This window comes from Perna viridis, chromosome 13 (assembly GCF_037379345.1).
Source record: "Perna viridis isolate PV_CMFRI_1.1 ecotype Kerala chromosome 13, ASM3737934v1, whole genome shotgun sequence".
NCBI classification, from domain to species: Eukaryota; Metazoa; Mollusca; class Bivalvia; order Mytilida; family Mytilidae; genus Perna; species Perna viridis.
This window is the reverse complement of record NC_142457.1, coordinates 35,394,988-35,418,748: the sequence shown is the minus strand read 5'-3', so window position 1 is coordinate 35,418,748 and position 23,761 is coordinate 35,394,988. Positions and strand designations below refer to the sequence as shown.

Sequence of the window (23,761 nt, the reverse complement as noted above, 5' to 3'; positions counted from 1 at the left end):
TTTGGTGTTTCCCTGTGCTGTTGGTACGCCAAGTTGAACATGTCAAACATCTTTTCACTCTCAATAATATGAGAATTGTTTGATATAACCTTTTCTTTGTCTGCTTTCAGGAACCGTGGCCGCAGGATCATACTGGATTTAATCACACCACTTCCATCTTCTTTTACCACTTGTGAGCTGTCAGTCCTGGATACGGAATCAGCTTCGATGTCGTCTTGTTGGTGATCTTGCAGATTCATTCGGATGTAAGCTTTTGACTCTTCTTCATCTGATTAAACTGCATTCTCAAAAACGAGACCTTTTGTTATTTCAAATCTTGTATAGGAGGTGCACAATTGGAATATATATGTAATTAAGATTCTGTGAAAATTCATACAATTCTGTTAAGTGGTGTATGATGATTAATGGATAATAGATGGGTCCCACCTTTTGTAACGGAAGGAAGGAAGTATGAACATAAAGACAGACACCCCTATTATTATGTACATAAACATTTACCCCCTCCCCCACTTTGCAGTACAGGACTTGTAATCACTAGAACATGTTTAAAATTGGTCCAAGAACCTGGGACTTAAAAATAACATTTTAAGTAGCACTCCAGATAAGAATCATGCAAATTGTGAATCATTTGTTGGAAAGCCTACATATTTTTATTTTTGATACATGGACATGCACTGTATTTATTTTAAAATGTTTGAAGTAAACAGAAATTAATATGTGGCTCTCCATATAAACCTTGTTCTTAGGAAATAATAATCATAAAGAGTGTACTGTAGAATTCAAAATTAAGGGAACTTACTCTGTGAGATACTAAAATACAATAAAAACTGTTGGATTTTCAATGTGGATTATCTCTAAGAGCTGACAATTTTGGAATGAATGCTTACAGATTTTATCATATAGACCTATTAAGTAATATAATAACAAAAAAATGTGTAGCCTTTTTTAGGATGTATCATGTATTACAGAATTTGCATGATTCTTACAAAGACTACTTCTTAAGTCTTTTCTCTTTAAAAGGTAACAATTAATTTTGACTGATAGTACTGCCTACAAGGGGGAGGGAAGTAGGTAAATATCCACACCTATTGACTTGTTTCATTATACATGTATTCAGTTCCATAGTTTTCATTGGATATGCACTTTAAAGATATGTGACAGAAAAAAAAAACAACATGTCTCATCTTTTTATGCCCTTAACACACCAACTTTCCTTATTGTGGTTATATGTCCCTGTAGACTTGAGATATACATGTACATGGATGAATCATTTCTTTTACTTTTTAATAACATTTCTTAGAGCTGTCAGACCATCAACCTGTTGGACATAAGAACTGTCAGAGCATTGGTATAGCCCATATTATTTAAGTGTACTGGTTATTATTAACTAAAGATGTGAATTCAAGAAGAATTTTTATAGATAAGCATCTATAATCAAAAGATGTAAACATAGGGTTTTAATCTTGTTTCTTTTTTATTTACAGCTGCAATGTACATGTATTGCTGAAGCTACATGTACAAAAAACAGTTAAATTCAGTATCATCATATCTGGACATTAACATTGTGAATTCCAAAAGAACATTTCCCTGTCACAACTGTCACCGCACCGCTAATTTTCCTTTACTTTGTTGAATGTTGCGCAAATTGTGCTTATTTTATATGTATGTGTTACACCATAATAGTAGAAGTTTTTAGTGTTTTGGTTTTTCAACCACTTCCATACCTGGACTTGAAATATTTTAGCAACTCAACAGTTGTTTCTAACATAATAGTGTATGGATTCTGGGTTACTCATTTTTTTTTTTCATTTCTATACATGTACATTTCATGTTCTTTCTTTTTATGTGTGTATTTTTCTTGGTCTTATAAACATGTCATTATTCTTAGATTATATTGCAACAAAATGGTTAAAATAAAAGGGAGTTCAAACATACGATTACATGTATATAAGTTCCGTGTTAAATATTCATGATTATATATGACATGATCTTTAAAAGATCATGTCACATTTTAGAAGTGTGCCAGTTTGTGTAACATTCAGGTATGTTTTCAATTTACTGTAAATTACATGAAACACTTAGATTAATGGACTCAAACTGTTCAACATCCTGAATAATTAAATTTAAAGGTATAAAAACTTGACTATTTTAGTTTCTACATTTTCAATTCAAAATGCACTAAATAGTGCTCAGAACCTTAGCCCGGGGCTGGGGCACTCTGCCCACAGAGCAACTGGGATGTGTGCCCCAGGTGGTAGAATGGGGTACCTCTGGCGTGTTGCATGCTGGGGTTGTCAGGCTATAATACGGAAAACCTGACCGCAAACCATAGTGGTTCACCGTGTTGGGAAAGATGCCACGTTCCTCGCACCTCTCCCTATTTCCAGTGGCAATCATTTTATCATCCATTTCATATTCATCATCTGAATATAGCTGAAATATTGCTGCTCGGACGTTAAACACCAACAAACAAACAAACAAACAAAATCAATTCAAAATTCAACTTACACATGTACATGTACATGTATCGACCCTCCAGTCAAATCTGTCAGTCAAATTTGTACATGTACGTGTACAGTGTACATGTATGAGCCACAGTCATTGAAATCAATTCTGCACAAAACAACTAACCACAATCAATTCTCAGTGTTCTCCCCATAATTTTTAAATAGCGTAGTGCTTACTGGCATAGCTCTTTCCCCTTTCCTCCAAAATTATAGCACAGTGCCAATAGTGCATTCTAACCAAAATTAATTACTGATAGCACAATGCTAAGAAACCATAGTGCTGCAAAGTACAGTGCTATAATGGCCTGGGGAGAACGCTGTTTCTTTAATAAGCTGTAGATTATGGCATAGTCCTGTGGAAGTCCATATTTCTGGTGACCTACATTATATACTTACAGAGACACCTACCAGACAAGACAAGTTTATTTTGCGAACTCAGACACAATTAAGTGCTACAAGAGCAATATGCATGTATGAACAAGTATATAACAATGTGGCAAAAGTAAGAATGAAAACAGATTAAATGAAAATCAACACACACATGTATGTCAAAATCATTAAAACATTTTTTCGAATTTCGCAAAAAATATACATAACCTTATAATAACTTGGATTGTACATGTATTTACTGATCAGACACACTAACTCATTGTTCCTACAAGTAAAAAGATAATGGGATTCTGACATTTCCAACTTCTTTAGAATAACACAAATGGCATTGCCTATCCTGATATAGTACATTATGCCAGCACAGAATACAACTGTGCATCGACCTTTGAAATGCCAGTCTTAGAATATAATATCAGCAATAAAGCCTATTGAAGGAAATACTCAAACGACATGCACAAGTTTTAAATTCTTTGACAACAGAGTATGAAAGCAACATTTGAACATACACACATATGTTGTAGCATAATGATGGGGGATAACTTAAGTCTTACAAGCAGTAGACAAGTGCATGTACAAATACAATTAAACACAAACAAATTTTTTTGTATAGGTAAACATTTTGCCTGAACCCATACAGAATTATTGTACATACATGTACATGCATGAATGTACATGCCTAATACTTTAATACTCCTTTGTGTACACATATGTCTGGTTTTCATTCTTTGTTTGTTTGTTTGTTTGTTGGGGTTTAAAGCCCGAGCAGCAATATTTCAGCTATATTCAGGCAATGAACATGAAGTGGATGATAAAATGAACATGAAATGATGATGAAATGAAAAATGGGATGGGACACAAGGACAATAGGGTCGACAAATTTTGATTGCCACTGGAAATAGGGACAGGTAGGTAGAGTTGGGTAATTTTGACACCCAGACCTCCACGGGTCAGTTTTCATTCTTAGCACTGGAAAAAAAAATTCACAGGAAAAAAAAATATAGTGTTGATCATTCTTAGACTAGTAAGGGCAATATACAAGGTACAAAGAAATTGTAGTATTTTCATTGATAATTTAAATAGGGGGGAAAAATAATATTCAGTTTTTTATGCAGAAATTTCATACTAGTAAGAAACACATGTATGTGGCTATGTTTGCTGGCTGCAGGCTTTAATTTAAGACATGGAATTGTACATGTATACAGTGTATCAGTACATGTACTGGTATGTAATTTTAAGTTATCAATTGAATTACATGCATGTATGGAATGCACATTGTACATTAGAAATTACTGAAAAACTTCAAAAAGGTAAGTATTGATGGCCATGGAAAAATAAATACTACCATTTCTCTTATACCTGAATGGTCTTTTTTCAATTTTTCAACACATGCAATGCAACATCTTGATACTTGTAACATGTTTTTGCATAGTATCACTAAGTTAAAACTTGAGACACAAAAATGACAGAAATAAGTGTGTTACTGTTGAAAAAAATAACCGGATAACTTTCTGTGGACACCGCTCCATGGCATACACACACACTTACACCTGCATGACTTGATATAGAAGTTTTCAATGCAGGTGCACGCTTATTATGTATATTTGAAGGGATCACTTACTTGTATTTTTGCTCCATTCAATTGATATTTTTCTAGAAATAATGTCTTTATGCAGTACTTGAAGACTATTTTGAACAGTTATTTCCCCTTACCATATGTAACATTTGGTCACTTAATATCAGATTCATTCATGTTGACTATGTTTTTGAAAAGTTTTGGTGCTAATTACTGTTACGATAAATATTGTAATTTATAACAAGTCTGGAATAACAATTTTTATCATACTTTAGTCATATTTCTTCCTGTAAACCTTGAATTGTCAGTGACTCAGTCTGAGGCCTAATTGTCATAGCATAAAGCATGTGAATTTCATGTATTTTGGTAATATGGTGCAAATTGTGATTTTTCATGTAATAAATACAATGTTCTATCTTATATAGGTATAAGCAATCAAGAATAGATGTCAATTGCCAGGTTTTAGAGGTTTGGCTGAACAACTGTGCCCTGCCGTAGCACCACAGCCTTATGTATTTGGATACTTGATTTGAAAATAACCTTCTTAAAAGATTCATGTAAGCATTTTTATTTTGTAACATACACCGCACTATCATATTGTGTACATTATTTAGTTAGAATGCTGATTTTATGCTTCACCAGAAAAAAAAAACAACTGCATTTTAGTTAGAAATATGTGTTTTTCATTACCTAATTTCCTTTGGCCTATAGCAGGAAGTGAATAATATAAGCAAATTTTACAGTTTTTTATGTATTGGGGCTATGTTTCTATAGGAAATACGCTACTTTATCAAATTAATGATGAAACAAGGGTGTCTTTTGTTCAGCTTTCATTATTTATGGAATGAACAGCATTGAATTTATTTTTTTGCAGGAGGGAAAAAGCTGTCTTGCATGATGTGCACAGTGATTCTAATATGCCCTGGTAAGGATCAAACCAAAGTATGAGAGCTCTGTAACTTCTTATTTGTGTCATAAAATGGATGTACTTAGTGAAAGAGTAAGCAAGGGAACCAAGGTTATAGCAGTAATCAAAAGAATGTAATCCAGGGACAAAGATTTGACATGGAAAACAGACATACACAACATAAAATAACTAAAATCATACATACAAAGTAACAAAAGCAAATGAGCAAGTCGGACTCCACTAAAAACTGGGAGCATGGACCAGGTGCACCGGTAAAGTAAGCGTTCTCTGCTTTTCTAGAAACACCACCAGAGTTGCTCATAAAAAGTCAAGTCCGGGGTAGCGAACGAGGAAAGCACCTTTTCTGTTTGTTCATTCAGATGAGTGTAGGTAAAGACGCTGTGTTTTTTTAATTCCACAAAAAAATATGATATATTTGTTTGTTAGTTGGGGAAATGTGAGGCAAACATTTGGTTTAAAATGTAATATGTGTACCTTATTTTTTTGTGCTGTAATTCTATACCTACTTATATTGCCCAACTATACAGTGTTGTTGGTGCACCTACATTGTAATATACATGCACATCTCCTCGAAAAAAAAAAAAAACTAATTATAAGAAGACAAATGGAAGTGTACCGGTTATCATTTCATAATTTTTACTGAAAGTACACGTATGTATTGCTGCATACATTGTACATATTTGTATTACCTTGTCTGTATTTCTGTGAGAATATTGTAACTTAAAATTATTTCACTCCCAGGGGATGGATTTCAAAATTTGTATGAGGATTTATATATGTAAATGTAAAATGTAAGTAAGAAGCACGTTTGGTTGCTCTCCGAGGTCAGCTTCCTGTACGAGTAGGGGTATACCTAGCACAACACTAGATACAGCTTCATATTTCATGATGATATCTAAAATTCACATATGTACATGGCACATTTATATGTTAATTTTATTTACAGACATCAAAGTTGGATTGAATGGAACTCTACTGCAGCTTGTAAAGATTAAATATTAGATTATGTCCTTAATGTACTAAGGATCCAGGTATTTAAAAACATGTTGTTATACTCCCTGCAAACGAAGTTTGGGAATATATTGGAATCTCCCTGTCTGTCTGTCTGTCTCTCATTCTGTCTGTCTGTCCATCCAACTGGCCACAATTCTTGTAAGCACAATTCGTAAACCGCTGAAGGGATTTTGATAAAACTTTAAAGGAAAGTTTGCATCATATGTAGATGAACATGAAGGAATATAGTTACTGTTGGGGACTTCAAAGGGAGGTAATCCAACTTGAGGGATTTTATACTGAGCATTGCATGCAAGGCTAACAATAGACCTTCAGTCAAACTCAAATAGGTATCAGATAGGCCCAAAGAAATGGGTCAAGGAAATGAAGTCAAAGAGAAAGTAGTCTTTAAATTGGGTAAAAATTAAAATATATAGATATATATAGGGCGCTGGACTTTGTGCAGGCGGTGTTGCCATAGATGTCACGGCAGTACGAGTTTGAGTCCCGCGGAGGGAAGGATAAAAAATTTGCTGTCAAATTTGCGATGCAAATTTTTGGACGTTCCCTCCGCAGGACTCAAACTCATACCGCTGTGACGTCTATGGCAACACCACCTGCACAAAGTCCAGCGCCCTAGACCGCTTGGCCAGCTAGGCTATATAAAAATATAGCTTTTGCTGGCCGGGTCATTCCTCCTCGTAGGATTAATCTAGGGCTGTAACTCAGTACATGATGTATGGTAGTATGGGACAGTTCAGTTAGATGTTATTATGTAGGATAGAGGATCAAATTAATGATGCATGTCACAACAAATCGAGTGGTCTAGGGCGCTGGACTTTGTGCAGGCGGTGTTGCCATAGATGTCACAGCGGTACGAGTTCGAGTCCCACGGAGGGAACGACCAAATATTTGCATCACAAATTTGACAGTTCTAACATCGTTGGGAATTTTTCAGACCTTTCTATACGTTTACATATGTTCCCTGTATCAATATGATCCGATGGAGCAGTGTAGCGAATAGAATCGTCACATTCTGAGACATTTTTCTTGTTTTGTGCATAGTCTCATTCCACCTTTTTACTAGGTGTATGTTGTGTTGATCTAAATATTCTAAAAATAGTTCACTAATTTGCAGTGTGTAACTGTGAGAAGTTATATTTAGATACAAAACAAATTCTAGTTAGTTAATTCATAATTAGAAGTTAAATGTACCTGCACATGTTTATAAACAAGACTCTGAGAATAGTAAAACAGACATAAACATCATCCCTTTTCGTAAACAGAGTCAAGGTGAAATGATGGCTGTTGTACTTAGGCATTTTTTACCCCCCCCCCCCTTTCGTAAACAGAGTCAAGGGGAAATGATGGCTGTTGAACTCGGGCATTTTTCAGCAAAGCTTAGTCCCATCCATTGTCTGCAACTCCTTTTCAACAACTTGCAGGATTGTTATGAAACTTAACAGGATGTTGGATTACCAAATTTGGATATCCATGTTGTCATATGAATTTATGTTTAAAGTAAATTTACAGTTATGTTCTGTTATTGTGTTGTCAACAAAAACAATATTATTGAGTGGGGTGTTTTAGAAATGGCATCAAAACAGTGTGTTAAAAAATACTTCATTTATCCTCCATAATTGTGTCCAATATGAATCCTGGGTCATCATACAGGATTCAATAGGTGTTGGGTATCAGTCCCATTAAGGGCAATGTCTAGTTATATTCTGTCGTCAATCATTTTGCAATTTTGAAAGTCAGAAAAATTAAAATATTAATTAGAAATTCCTTCAAATATCTTGTTGTGGCATAAGTACATGACATTCCTTTAACTACTTATGTTTTAAAATGAAATGTGCCTTATATTTATTCCTCTAGCACTTTAAATGCGCTCAGTAAAGTGCAAAAAACATTTCCAGAAGTATTGAAACAATTATAATTAACAATTCATTATATCATTTTGAAGAAAATACAAATCTGTTGTTTGGTTAAATTATTCTCATCATGATAATTCAATGACAAATATATGTGCATGTATACATTTACATATACTACACTGTAGCACTTGCATGTTTGAAATAATATCTATTATCCTATTTCTGTATAACAGAATCTTTTTTTTTCTTTTTCAGATTCCATCATATTTCCTACAAAGACTTCTTGGATTAATTGTGGTTTATTTTGTGCAAATATAGACAGAAAAGAATATGAGACTGAACTGATTTGATAGTTTCAAATTAGCTGAAGTGTGTTTCATGCATGACTGTTTTATTGTGACAAAGAATTTTGTACACAAAATCTATTGTTTATACTACATATTTTGATGTCTTATATGGAGTAATAAAGAAAAATCCACACATGATTGTACATGTTGAGTTGTACATTTATGTTGTTACATTTTGTTGATACAAACTATGGTGCTATTCTAAATTGTATATGTGCTGTTTATGGTAGTTATTTCAAAATTTAAAGAGAGATTGTGGGAAATATGTCATTTAAAAGGAACAAGAGGAAAAACAATGCTAAATTAAACCAAAGAAATTCAATGAAAAACATTTTGTTTCTATAGATAGGGCAAAAAATGAAGTTCAATCTTACACAAAGTAACACTGTTTACCTCCAAAAAGCTGTTTCACAGGAAAGTTTCCCACCTAGTCAAAAAATGAATAGCCAGTTATACCTCACTAGACTATCATTTTTTTTTTTCTGTAAGAATCAGTAGATTAAAAATCAATGATATGAAATAAGCCACTTCTTTGTCAGTGTGATTTTACTGCTTGTTTTTGTACCAAGGAATAAAGACAAGGCTGTCCATGTTATTTTGATAAATTCAGTTGAATGAACAAATCTTGCCCCCCCCCCCTTACCTAAAACTCTGGATCCGCCACTGTTGACTGAAAGTACATGTGTAAATTGTTAAGTTTTTGGTTTTTTTTGGCATCCATGTTTGGGATTCTTCGAGTTTTATCTGATTCTTACAAATACAATATACATAAAAGTTTTTACTTCCAAAAACCTTCCAGTGTGTTATTTACTATATCTTAGTGCCCTAAGGTTACCCATTAGTTTAAACATATTTTATTTGCGTAATTATGCAAAAGGGATTAGACACAAGTTAGACAAACTTATTAAGTCTTCTCCCATATACAGTGTGTAACAATACATATTGAAAGCATACAAAAACAATACAATAAATATATAAACATAATATTGACATGATATAACTAGCAAATATTGTGATGATGTGATGATGTATGTGGTTGTTATAAATATACTTACAGTATCAATGATACTGATTATACAATATGGAACCTCTTAGATCCTTTTATATAATTATATACATGAATAAAAATTATTGTATTTTGCTCATCGGTAAGAGCCGGGTGACCACACGTTAAGGTACTTAAATTTACTCGACAATTTTCCGGTAACCAATTTAGATTAATAAGGAGTCTGTTTCTAATATCAGAATAGTGAGGACATTCAAAGAAAAAATGATTTGAATCTTCAATGCTAGCACCACATCGGCAGGATGGATCAGTTATAATATTAACTCTCGAGAGATCATAATTTAAAAAGGAGGCCGAACATCGTATTTGTGTTAAAATAATGTTTAATTTACGATTTCCAAACTCGAAATATTTAGGAACCCTGTTTGCTGGATTTGATTTACTCCTCTTTAATTCATTTTTAAATTTACCTATAGATTCAATGTTACGAGTAGACAAATTGAGTTTATTCCATAACCGTATAGTTGATCGATAAAAAGGATGTATCAAGTCATTTCCATTACGTAAGGGGTAAACCGTTGTACTCTGAATTGTTGGTGGGATCAAATATTATAAATATTCTGGAGCATTATTATGTTGAATACTACAGAACAACTGTAGTTTTCTTCTTTCACGTCTTTCTGCTAGAGTTTTCCAACCGATTTCACTATAAATGATTCGTGCACTAGTAAAGATTGGAAGTCCAGTTACTATTCGATCAGCCTCTAGCTGCAATTGTTCAAGTTTATTGCAATAACCCACGCCATATTGTCCCAAACTTCACATGCATATTCAAATAACGGTCAAATAAAAGTCAGATGTAGTGATTCAAGATTCTTTCGTCCTAAACTATACTTAAGTTTCCGTAATACATTCAAATGTTTCGATACATTTTTGATTATACATTCAACATGATTATTCCACTTTGCATCGTTACTAAATGTTTATGCATATCTGTAACTTTCATATTTTTATCATTAAATACAAAGTTCATTTCGGGAGTAGGTTACCCATTTAGAGGATGGGGTAGTTTTGAAAAAGTCAAATACATGTATAACATTAATACTGCGTTACATGAACAATGTTATTGCTTCGAACAACCTTAATTTCCTAAGCTTTTTAATCTTAGAAATTACACGACTCAAGCTCCAGGAGAAAACAAAACATTCAATACAGTGGTTGCATTCCATATCAGGCGCGTAGCTAGGCGAAAGCTCCGAAGCATGAGCTTCTATATTATTTAAAAAGGAATAAAATAAAATAAAATAAAATTAAAGAGCGACAGAGAAGAAAAGAAGACGAGGATGTAATTTAGTAGTGGAAGCGATCATGTAAGAGAGTTTCTCTGTTTTTTCTTGATTTACTATGTCCTCATTGAACAAAGATATGCACGAGTTTATCATGTTAAACTCTGAATCACATTCTCAAAAGTTGAAGACAAATCGAGATTGTCTGGAAAAAAAGGACATAGAAGGTATACTGTGCGTAGACCATAAGACAGTTAATGTAAAGCCAACATTACTCATTTGCTAATACTTTATATCATACATGAAACACAGATTCAAGGTCGTTATATGATCTTGAAAAAAAAAAAAAAAACAATAACAGATAAAAACAACCAGGTCTCACGGAAGGAACACGTATAGACTCGGGTGTACTATTGTAGAACGAGCAGCACTTACCTATTCAAAAGTTCATTAATCTCAAACATGAATGGGTTGTTCATAATGATTTGCCAAATTGATGAAGGTTGCAGTGATGATTTAAAAACGTAAAAGACTAATCTTTTTTTATTTTGTAAATCAGACTTTTCGAAAATAGTTGAAGGAATTGTTTGCATAAATAGGTTTTTTTTTCAAAAGCTTAAAAATCAGGTAACCCATGGAACCCGAGTCGAGATACAACTATTTCCGAGACCACTGTAAGGTACAAGGAGTAATCAAGGGAACCAAGACTCTAGTGCGAATCAAAAGAATGTTATCCAATAAAAAAGACGACACACACAAAAAATACCAGAATAATACTTACAAAGCAACAAAAGTAAAATGAGCAATCTGGACAAAAAAAAAAAAAAAAACAAACTGGGAACATGGACCAGTTGCACCGGTAGGGTAACTGCTTTTCTAGAAACATTCGTAGAATTGCTCATAAATAGTCAAGTCCAGGGTAGACGAAAGAGGAAAGAAAAACTATTACACGCTGAACAAATTGGTCGACGCTCATGTTGCAAACTAATACACCGTTTTGATCCACGAGTTCATGATGACAACCATAAAACTTCTATAGTGATGACCTCATTCTTGTAGCAACATTACACTGTTCCAGAAGCCTTATTGTAAGAAGTCTATCGTGGTACAAAAATTTTGTGTAGTTACAGCAAGCTCTAGCATAACGTATGCGCTGTGGTATGAAAACAGGTGCTGAAGGGATCAACAGTTTAAAACAATACAAAATACAACATATCAGTGGGGAGGACAATTTCTTTATTTTAGTTTTATCCTCGATCATCACTGTCACTGCTGCTATTAAAAAAATTAAAACAAAACATTTTCCACAAAATTATCTCACAGCATAAATTTTGACTAACCTTTATAGGTGTAAATCGCTCAAACACCGGAAGCTTTGCGGTGCTTCGCTCCCTGCCCCCTCCCCACTTGGGGCCTTTAGCAGTCCCGTATACCTCTTGACGAATATGAGCATCAACTTCAAAGAAAGTCTAGCTACGCCCCTGCATATACAAAACCAATAAAATGCAAACAGGGGCGGTTCCAGGATTTTATATTAGGGGGCGCAGTGTTAAATGTTTTTTGGTTAAATTTTTGAAGTATTCTTCTAGAATGAGTGTAATGTAGATATCTTTTGTGGTAAAATTAGAGAGAAATTAAAGTTCCAACTTAAAGCCGATTAAATCTACCAATGACAACCCATGCTTTGCAAATTTTAAGGGGGCGCACGCCCGCCACGCCCCGCCTAAATCCGCCCCTGGCAAAACATAACCTTTGCAAAACTATATTCTAAGAATGGTTCCCGACCGAGTCATACCAAAGACTTAAAAACGGTACTCACTCTTGCAACAAGCATTCAGTGTTTAAGGAAATTAAGTGACGACTGATTGGCTCAGAGTCAGAGTAACATGTCAGAGTGGCAATACCTACCTGATGACTGTTGTTTATGTGAGCTGACAAGATAATGCTTAAGATCCAGCACAGCCTGTCGAACTAGTACAAAGCTAGGTCTGTTCGATTAGTAAATGATTGTACCATGCATGTAAAATATACACCATAGGACGTTAAACCATAACCGATCAATCATTTTAAGAATGGTGAGGATTTCACATTAAGGGGGCGAATAGTTAAAATTTCACCACTTTTTCAGGTTAAATTTTTGAAATATTCTTCTGGAGTGGGTGAAATGTCGATTCATTTGTTGGTAAAATGGGCGAAAAATTAAGTTTATAACCTAAAAATCTGTATCCAGTGTTTGGTATAGTGTCTGTGTCCAGTGTTTGGTTTGGTATAATGTTTGTATCCAGTGTTTGGTATATTGCCTGTATTCAGTGTTTGGTTTCGTATATTGTCTGTATCCAGTGTTTGGATTGGTATAGTGCCGGTATCCAGTGTTTGAAATAGTGTGTGTATCCAGGCTTTGGTTCGGTATAGTGTCTGTATCCTGTGTTTGGTATAATCCAGTGTTTGGTTTTATATAGTGTCTGTATCCAGTGTCTGAATCCAGTGTTTCGTTTGGTATAGTGTCTTTATCCAGTGTTTTGTATAGTGCCTTTGTCCAGTGTTTGGATTGGTATAATGTCTGTATCCAGTCTTAGGTATAGTGTCTGTATCCAGTGTTTGGTATAGTGCCTGTATCCAGTGTTCAGTGTAGTGTCTGTATCCAGTGTTTTGCATATTATCTGTATCCAGTGTGTGGTTTGTTATAGTGTCTGTATATTGTGTTTGTTTGGTATAGTGTTTCTATCCAGTATTTGGTATAGTGTTTGTATCCAGTGTTTTGTATAGTGTTTGTATCCAATGTTTGGTATAGTGTTTGTATCCAGTATTTGGTATAGTGTTTGTATCCAGTGTTTGGTATAGTGTTTGTATAATGTGTTTGGTATAGTGTCTGTATACTGTGTTTGTTTGGTATAGTGTCTGTATACTGTGTTTGGTATAGTGTTTGTATCCAGTGTTTGGTATAGTGTTTGTATACTGTGTTTGTTTGGTATAGTGGCTGTATCCAGTGTTTGGTATAGTGTTTGTATCCAGTGTTTGGTATAGTGTTTGTATCCAGTGTTTGGTATAGTGTCTGTATCCAGTGTTTGGTATAGTGTCTGTATACTGTGTTTGTTTGGTATAGTGTCTGTATCCAGTGTTTGGTATAGTGTCTGTATCCAGTGTTTGGTATGGTATAGTGTTTGTATCCAGTGTTTGGTATAGTGTTTGTATCCAGTGTTTGGTATAGTGTCTGTATACTGTGTTTGTTTGGTATAGTGTTTGTATCCAGTGTTTGGTATAGTGTCTGTATACTGTGTTTGTTTGGTATAGTGTTTGTATCCAGTGTTTGGTATAGTGTCTGTATACTGTGTTTGTTTGGTATATTGTTTGTATCCAGTGTTTGGTATGGTGTCTGTATACTGTGTTTGTTTGGTATAGTGTTTGTATCCAGTGTTTGGTATAGTGTCTGTATACTGTGTTTGTTTGGTATGGTGTCTGTATCCAATGTTTGGTATATTGCCTGTATCCAGTGTTTTGTGCAGTGCCTGTATGCCTTGTTTTGTGAGGTATAGTGTCTTTATCCAGTGTTTGGTGTGGTGTATTGTCATCATCAATTGTTCGGCATAGTGTATGTATCCAGTGTTTTCTATAGTATCCAATCAATTTTAGGTGAAGTGTCTTTATCCAGTGTTTTGCATAGTGTCTTTATCAAGTGTTTAATATAGTGCCTATATCCAGTGTTTTGTTTGGTACAATGTCTGTATCCAGTGTGTGGTTTGGTATAGTGTCTGTATCCAGTGTTTGGTATAGTGTCTGTATGCAGTGTTTGATATTGTGTCCTTATCCAGTGTTTGATATAGTGTGTGCATCCAGTGTGTGGTTGGGTAAAGTGTCTCTGTCTAGTGTGTGGTTTGGTATAGTGTCTGTTTCCAGTGTTTCGCATATTGTCTGTATCCAGTGTCAGGTATAGTGCCTGTATCTAGTGTTTGGTTTGGTATGGTATCTGTATCCACTGTTAGGTGAACTGTCTGAATCCAGTGTTTGGTATTGTGTCTATATCCAATGTTTTGTATAGGCACTGTATCCAGTGTTTGATATAGTGTCTCTATCCAGTGTTTGATATAGTGTCTCTATCCAGTGTTTGATATAGTGTCTCTATCCAGTGTTTAATATAGTGTCTCTATCCAGTGTTTGATATAGTGTCTAAATGCAGTGTGTGGTGTGGTATAGTGTCTATATCCAGTGTTTGGTATAGTGTCTGTATCCAGAGTTTGGTATAGTGTGTGTATTCAGTGTTTGGTATTGTGTCTTTATCCAGTGTTTTGTATAGTGTCCGTATCCAGTGTTAGGTACAGTGTCTATATCCAGTATTTGGTATAGTGCCTGTATCTAGTGATCGGTATAATGTCTGTCTACAGTGTTTTGTTTATTGTCTGTATCCAGTGTGTTGTTTGGAATAGTGTCTGTAACCAGTGTTTGATATAGTGCCTGTTTCCAATGTTTAGTTCTTTATAGTGTCTGTGTCCTGTGTTTGATGTAGAGTCTGTATCCAGTGTCTTGTACAGTGACTGTATCGCATGTTTGGTACAGTGGCTGTCTTCAGTGTTTTGTTTGGTATGGTATCTGTATCCAGTGTTAGGTACAAAATCTGTATCCAGTGTTTTGTTTGGTATAGTGTCTGTATCCAATGTTTAGTTCTGTATAGTGTCTGTGTCCTGTGTTTGGTGTAGAGTCTGTATCCAGTGTCTTGTACAGTTGCTGTATCGCATGTTTGGTACAGTGGCTGTTTTCAGTGTTTTGTTTGGTATGTTATCAGTATCCAGTGTTAGGTACATTATCTGTATCCAGTGTTTTGTTTGGTATAGTGTCTGTATCCAATGTTTAGTTCTGTATAGTGTCTGTGTCCCGTGTTTGGCATTGTATTTGTCACCAGTGTTTTGTACAGTACCTGTATCCCGTGTTTGGTACAGTTCCTGTATCCATGGTTTGGTTTGGCATATTGTCTGTTTCCAGTGTTTGGTTTGGTATGGTGTCTGTATCCGCTGTTAGGTGTACTGTCTGCATCCAGTGTTTGGTATTGTGTCTATATCCAGTGTTTTGTATAGTCACTGTATCCAGTGTTTGGTATTGTGTCTGTATCCAGTGTTTTGTATAGTCACTGTATCCAGTGTTTGGTATAGTATCTGTATCCAATGTTTGGTACATTGTCTGTATCTGGTGTTAGGTATAGTGTCAGTATACACTATTGTCTTTGGTATAGTATCTCTATCCACTGTTTTCTATAGTGCCTGTATCGAGTATTGTTTTGGTGTAGTGTCATTATCCATTGTTTATTATAGTATCTTTATCCAGTGTTTGGTTTTGTATAGTGTCTATATCCAGTGTTTGGTTTTCTACAGTGCCTGTATCCGGTGCTTAATTCTTTATATTGTCTGTGTGCAGTGTTTAGTAGAATGTCTGCATCAACTGTTTGGTACAGTGCCTGTGTCCAGTGTTTGCTACAGTGGCTGCATTCATTCTCTGGTACAGTGCCTATATCCAGTGTTTTGTTTGGTATAATGTCTGTATCCAGTGTTTGTTATAGTGTCTTTATGCAGTGTTTGGTATTATGTCTGTATCCAGTGTTTGGTATAGTGCCTGTATCCACTGTTGGGCATAGTGTTTGTCTCCAGCGTCTGTATCCAAGTTTTGGTTTGGTATAGTATCTGTATCCAGTGTTTGACAGTGTCTGTATCCAATGTTTGGTCTGGTATAATGTGTGTATCAAGTGCTAGGTACGTTTTCTGTATCCAGTGTTTGGTTTGTTATAGTGCTTTATCCAGTGTTTAGTATAGTGTCTGTATGCCGTGTTTGGCATAGTGTCTATGTTCAGTGTTTGGTATAATGTCTCTATCCAGTGTTTGGTATAGTGCCTGTATCTAGTGATCGGTATAATGTCTGTTTTCAGTGTTTTGTATATTGTCTGTATCCAGTGTGTTTGGTATAGTGTCTGTAACCAGTGTTTGATATAGCGGTTGTGTCCAATGTTTAGTTCTGTATAGTGTCTGTGTCTTGTTTTTGGTATAGTGTCTGTATCCAGTGTTTTGTACAGTGACTGTATCCCGATTTTGGTACAATGTTGGTATCCAGTGTTTGGTTTGGTATGGTGTCTGTATCCAGTGTATGATATAGTGTCTCTATCTAGTGTTTGGTTTGGTATGGTGTCTGTATCCAGTGTATGATATAGTGTCTCTATCTAGTGTTTGGTTTGGTATGGTGTCTGTATCCAGTGTCTGGATTTGAATAGTGTCTATATCCAATGTTTGGTATAGTGTCTGTATCAAGTGTTTGGTATGGTGCATGTATCCACTGTTCTGTAAAGTCTCTGTCTCCAGTGTTTTGTGTAATGTCTGTATCCAGTTTTTGGTTTAGCAAAGTGTCTGTTACCAGTATTAAGTAAAGTGTCTATATCTAGTGTCTGTATTCAGTATTTGGTTGGTGTAGTGCCTGTATCCAGTATTTGGTTTAGTGTAGTGTCTGTATATAGTATTTGGTAGACTGTTTTTATCTAGTGGTTTGTATAGTGTCTGTTCCCAGTGTTTAGTGTGGTATAGTTTCTACATCCAGTGTCTGGTACAGTGCCTATATCCAGTGTTTTTTTGGGTTTTTTTTTTGGAATATTGTCAGCATACAGTGTTTTGATTTGTATAGTGTCTGTATCCAGTGTTTGTTATAGTGCCTGTATCCAGTGTTTGGTTTGGTATGGTGTCTGTATCTAGTGTTTGGTTTTGTATAGCGTCTGTATCCAGTGTTTGGTATAGTGCCTATATCCTGTGTTTGGTTTCGTATATTGCCTGTATCCAGTGTTTGGTATAGTGTCTGTATCCAATGTTTGGTAAAATGTCTGTATCCAATGTTTTGTATAGTATCTGTATCCAGTATATGGTTTGTTGTAGTGTCATTATAAATCGTTTGGTATAGTGACTACATCTAGTTTTTTGGTTTTGTATATTGTCTCTATCAAGTGTTTTTTATAGTGTTTGTATCCAATGTTTGGTAGAGTGTCTGTATCTCGTTTTTCGCTTGGTATATTGGGTGTGTCCAGTGTTTGCTATAGTCCCTGTATCAGGTGTTAGGTACAGTTTCTATATCCAGTATTTGGTATAGTGCCTGTACCTAGTGATCGGTATACTGTCTGTCTATAGTGTTTTGTATATTGTCTGTATCCAGTGTGTTGTTTGGTATAGTGCTGTATCCAATGTTTGGTATAGTGTCTGTATGCAGTGTTTGGCATTGTGTCTATGTTCAGTGTTTGGTATAGTGTCTCTATCCAGTATTTGGTATAGTGCCTGTATCTAGTGATCGGTAAACTGTCTGTCTACAGTGTTTTGTATATTGTCTGTATCCCGTGTGTTGTTTGGGATAGTGTCTGTAACCAGTGTTTGATATAGCGGTTGTATCCAATGTTTAGTTCTGTATAGTGTGTGTGTCCTGTGTTTGGTATGGTTTTTGTCCCCAGTGTTTTGTACAGTACCTGTATCCCGTGTTTGGTACAGTTCCTGTATCCAGGGTTTGGTTTGGCATATTGTTTTTTTCCTGTGTTTGGTTCGGTATGGTGTCTGTATCCACTGTTAGGTGTACTGTCTGCATCCAGTGTTTGGTATTGTGTCTGTATCTAGTGTTTTGTATAGTCACTGTATCCAGTGTTTGAAATAGTGTCTGTATCCAATGTTTGGTACATTGCTGTATCCGGTGTTAGGTATAGTGTCTGTATACAGTATTTTCTTTGGTATAGTATCTCTATCCACTGTTTTCTATAGTGTCTGTATCGAGTATTGTTTTGGTGTAGTGTCATTATCTATTGTTTGTTATAGTGTCTTTATCCAGTGTTTGGTTTTGTACAGTGTCTATATCCAGTGTTTGGTTTTCTACAGTGCCTGTATCCGGTGCTTAATTCTGTATATTGTCTGTGTGTAGTGTTTAGTAGAATGTCTGTATCAACTGTTTGGTATAGTATCTGTATCCAGTGTTTGACAGTGTCTGTATCCGATGTTTGGTCTGGTATAATGTCTGTATCAAGTGCTAGGTACGTTTTCTGTATCCAGTATTTGGTTTGGTATAGTGTCTGTATCCAGTGTTTGGTATAGTGTCTGTATCCAGTGTTTGGTATAGTGTGTGTATGCAGTGTTTGATATTGTGTCTGTATCCAGTGTTTTTTTATAGTGTCTGTATCCAATGTTTGGTATGGTATAGTGTATCTATCAAGTGTGTGGTTTGGAATAGTGTCTGTATCCAGTGTTTCGTATAGTGTCTCTATCCAATATTTGGTTTGACATATTGTCTGTTTCCAGTGTGTGTTTTCTATAGTGTCGGTATGCAGTGTTTGGTATAATATCTGTATCCTGAGTTTAGTATAGTGCCTCCATCCAGTGATCGGTATACTGTCTGTCTCCAGTGTTTTGTATATTGTCTGTATTCAGTGTTTTGTTTGGCAAAGTGTCTGTATCCAGTGTTAAGTAAAATGTCTGTATCCAGTGTTTGGTATAGTGCCTGTATCCACTGTTCGGTATAGTGTTTGTCTCAAGTGTTTTGTATAGCGTCTGTAACAAGTGGTTTGCTTTGTATAGCGTCTGTATCCAGTGTTTTGTTTGGCAAAGTGTCTGTATCCAGTGTTAAGTAAAATGTCTGCATCCAGTTTTTGTTTTGGTATAGTGTCTGTACCTGTGTATGATATAGTGTCTGTATCCAGTGTTTTCTACAGTGTCTCTATCCACTCTTTGGTTTGGTGTAGTGTCTGTGTACAGTATTTGGTTTGCTTTCTTTATCTAGTGTTTTGTATAGTGCCTCTATCCATTTTTTTCGTTTGGTACAGTGTCTGTATCCAGGGTTTTGTACAGTGTCTGTATCCAGTGTTTCGTTTGGTGTAGTGTCGTTATCCGTTGTTTGGTATAGTGACTGTACCCAGTTTTTGGTTTTGTATAGTGACATTATCCAGTGTTTGGTATAGTGACTGTATCCAGAGTTCCGCCTAGCGTCTCTATCCAGTGTTTTGTATTTTGTCTGTATCCATTGTATGGTTGTGGTATAGTGTCTGTGTCCAGTGTTCCTTATAGTGTCTGTATCCAGTATTTGGTTTGGTGCAGTGTCTAAATGCGGTGTTTGGTATAATGTCTGTATCAACTGTGTGGTACAGTGCCTGCATCCATTCTTTGGTATATTGTCTGTATCCAGTGTTTAGTGTGGTATTGTGTCTGTATCCAATGTTTAGTTTTGTATAGTGCCCGTGTCCGGTGTTTGGTATAATGTCTGTATCCAGTGTTTTGTTTAGTGCCTGTATCCAGTGTTTGGTGCAATGTCTGTATCCAGCGTTTCATTTGGTATGGTTTCTGTATCCAGTGTAAGGTACATTGTCTGTATCCAGTGTTTTGTATAGCGTCTGCATCCAATGTTTTGTTTGATAGAGTATCTGTATCCAGTGTTTGGTAGTGTCTGTATCCAATGTTTGGTTTGGTATAGTATCGGTATCAATTTTTTGGCTAAGTTACTGTATTCTTTGTTTGGTATAGTATCTCTATGCAGTGCTTGGTATAGTGTCTGTACCCAATGTTTGGTTTGGTATAGTGCCTGTATCCAGTGTTAGGTTCGTTGTCTGTTTCCAGTGTTTGGTTTGGTATAGTGTCTACATCCAGTGTTAGGTACGTTGTCTGTATCAGTGTTTGTTTTGCTATGGTGTCGGTATGCAGTGTTTGGTATTGTGTCTGTATCCAGTGTTTTATATAGTATATGTATCCAATGTTTGGTTTGGTATAGTGTCTGTATCCAGTGCTAGGTACAGCGTCTGTATCAAGTGTTTGGTATATTGTCTGTATCCAGTGTTTGGTATAGTGCTTGAATCCAGTGATCGGTATAATGTTTGTCTCCAGGATTTTTGTATATTGTCTGTATCCAGTGTTTAGTTTGGTATTGTGTCTGTTTTTAATGTTCAGTTTTGTATAGTGTCCGTGTCCGGTGTTTGGTATAATGTCTGTATCCAGTGTTTTGTACAGTACCTGTATCCAGTGTTTGGTGCAATGTCTGTATGGTATGGTTTCTATATCCAGTGTTATATACATTGTCTGTATCCAGTGTTTTGTTTAGTATAGTGTCTGTATCCAATGTTTGGTATAGTGTCTCTATCCAGTGCTTGGTATTGTTTTATGTATCCAGTGTTTTTTTTATAGTGTCTGTATCCCTTGTTTAATTTGGTATAGTGTCTGTATCCCTTGTTTAATTTGGTATAGTGTCTGTATCCAGTGTTTGGTATAGTGTCTACATGCAGTGTATGTTGTGGTATAGTGTCAACATGCAGTGTGTGTTGTGGTATAGTGTCTGTATCTAGTGTATGGTTTTGTATAGTGTCTGTTTCCAGCGTTTCGCATAGTGTCTGTTTCTGTTATTAGGTATAGTGCCTGAATCCAGTGTTTCGTTTGGTATGGTGTCTGTATTCACTGCTAGGTGTACTGTCTGTATCCTGTGTTTGGTATTATGTCTGTATCCGGTGTTTGTTTTGGATTATTGTCTGTATCCAGTGTCTGGATTTGTATAGTGTTTGTAACCAGTGTTTGGTATAGTGGATATGTCCACTGTTCGGTATAGTCTCTGTCTCCAGTGTTTTGTGTATTGTCTGTATCTAATTGTGTTTTGGTATAGTGTCTGTAATCTGTGTTTGATATAGTATCTGTCTCCAGTCTTTGATAAAGAGTCTGTATCCAATGTTTGTATAGTGTCTATATCCAGTGTTTTGTTTTTTATAGGGTCTTTATCCAGTATCTGGTTTGGCAAAGTGTCTGTATCCAGTATTAGGTAATGTGTCTGTATCCAGTGTTTTCTATAGTATCTGTATCCAGTATTTGGTTTGGTATAGTGTCTGTAAATAGTTTTTGGTATACTGTTTTATCTAGTGTTTTCCATATTGTCTTTCTACACTCTTTGGTTTGGAACATTGTCTATCTCCAGTGTTTGGTATAGTGTCTATATCCAGCGTTTGGTTTGGAATGTTGTCTACATACAGTATTTGGTTTGTATAGTGTATAGATTAGTATAGTGTCCAGTGTTTGGTACAGTGCCTATATCTCGTGTTTGGTTTGGTATATTGTCTGTTTAGAATGTTTGGTTTTGTATAGTGTCTGTATCCATTGTTTGGTATAGTGTCTGTATCTAGTGTTTAGTTTGGTATAGTGTCTGTTACCAGTGTTTGCCACAGTTCCTGTATCCAGTGTTTGGTATAATGTCTGTATTCAGTGTTTGGCACAGTTCTGGTACCCAGTGTTTGGTTTGGTATGGTGTCTGTATCTAGTTTTCGGATTGGTATAATGTCTGCATCCAGTGTTTTGTATAGTGTCTCTATCCAGTGTTTGGAATGGTGTCTATATCGAGTGCTTTTTTTCGTATAGTGCCTGTATCCAGTGTTTGGTTTGGTATATTGTCTGTATCCAGTGTGTTGTTTTGTATAGTGTCTGTATCCAGTGTTTGGTAGTTTGGTATAGTGTCTATATCCAGTGTTTAGTTTGGTAAAGTGTCTGTTTGCAATATTTCGTATAATGTCTATATCCAGCGTTTAGTACAGTGCCTATGTCCAGTCTTCCGTTTGGTATGGTGTCTTTATCTAGTGTTTTGTGTAGTATGTATCCAGTGTTTGGTTTGGTATAGTACCTATTTCAATTGTTGGGTTTCATATAGCGTCTATATTCAGTGTTTCGTTTGGTATAGTGTCTATAACTAGTTTTTGGTATAGTGTCTGTGTCCAGTGCTTTGTATGGTATAGTGACTGTACCCAGTGTTTGGTATAGTCCCTGTATCCCGTGTTTGGTTTGGTATATTCTCTGTATCCAGTGTGTGATTCTGTATATTGTCTGTATCCAGTGTTTGGTATAGTGTCTGTATCCAGTGTGTCCTTTGGTATAGTGTCTGTTGCAATGTTTCGTATAGTGTCTATATCCAGTGCTTGATACAATACCTGTGTCCAGTGTTTCGTTTAGTATGGTGTCTGTATCCAGTGTTATGCATAGTGTCTGTATCCAGTGTGTGGTGTGGTATAGTGTCTGTATCCAGTGTTTCTTTTCGTGTCTGTATCAAGTGTTTAGTTTGGTATAATGTCTGTATTCAGTGTTTGATCCAGTGCAATCCAGTGTTTGGTATAGTGTTTGTCTCCAATGTTTTGTAAAGCATCTGTATCCAATGTTTTGTATGGTAGAGCATCTGTATCCAGTATTTGGTAGTGTCTGTATCCAATGTTTGGTTTGATATAGTATCTGCATCAAGTGTTTGGCAAAGTTACTGGAGTCTTTGTTTGGTATAGTATCCCTATGCAGTTCTTGGTATAGTGTCTCTACCCAGCGCTTGGTATTGCTTTATGTATCTAATGTTTTTTTTTATAGTTCCTGTATCCATTGTTTAATTTGGTATAGTGTCTGTATCCAGTGTTAGCTATATTGTCTGTATCCAGTGTTTTTTTATAGTGTACGTATCCAATGTTTAGTTTTGTATAATGTCCGTGTCCTGTGTTTGGTATAATGTCTGTATCCAGTGTTTTGTACAGTGCCTGTGTCCCGTGTTTGGTGGAATGTCTGTATCCAGCGTTTCATTTTGTATGGTTTCTGTATCCAGTGTTAGGTACATTTTCTGTATCCAGTGTTTTTTTTTTGTATAGTGTCTGTATCCAATGTTTGGTTTGGTATAGTGCCTATACCAACAGTTTTGTTTGATAGAGTGTCTATATCAGGTGTTTGGTTTGGTATAGTGCCTATATCAGTTGTTTTGTTTGATACAATGTCTGTATCCAGTGTTCGGTAAAGTGTCGGTATCCAGTGTTTTGTATAGTGTCTGTATCCAGTGTTTGGTATAGTGCATATATCCAATGTTTGGTTTGGCATATT

General features: G+C 35.7%; 1 protein-coding gene and 1 long non-coding RNA gene across 10 annotated transcripts in view; one reads left to right on the top strand and one right to left on the bottom strand.

The window, feature by feature from the left end:
- Window positions 1–8,753, top strand: part of LOC148600621 (uncharacterized) — a 37,389-nt gene extending 28,636 nt beyond the window's left edge. For 8 of the 9 annotated variants that reach the window (XR_015917855.1, XR_015917853.1, XR_015917856.1 and 5 more), the window contains 5 exons: window positions 111–245; window positions 4,896–5,027; window positions 5,345–5,395; window positions 6,345–6,429; window positions 8,524–8,753. This is a non-coding gene — a long non-coding RNA (uncharacterized LOC148600621). Of the gene's footprint in view, window positions 1–110; window positions 246–1,484; window positions 1,663–4,895; window positions 5,028–5,344; window positions 5,396–6,344; window positions 6,430–8,523 lie in introns of all 9 variants that reach the window. The other variant, XR_015917858.1, reaches the window with a different exon arrangement.
- Window positions 8,754–22,965: 14,212 nt separating this feature from the next.
- Window positions 22,966–23,761, bottom strand: part of LOC148600620 (uncharacterized) — a 6,983-nt gene continuing 6,187 nt past the window's right edge. Inside the window, exon 7 of the mRNA XM_088558246.1 lies at window positions 22,966–23,137. Within this exon, the coding sequence (XP_088414372.1) occupies window positions 22,966–23,137 (172 nt within the window). The remainder of the gene's footprint in view (window positions 23,138–23,761) is intronic.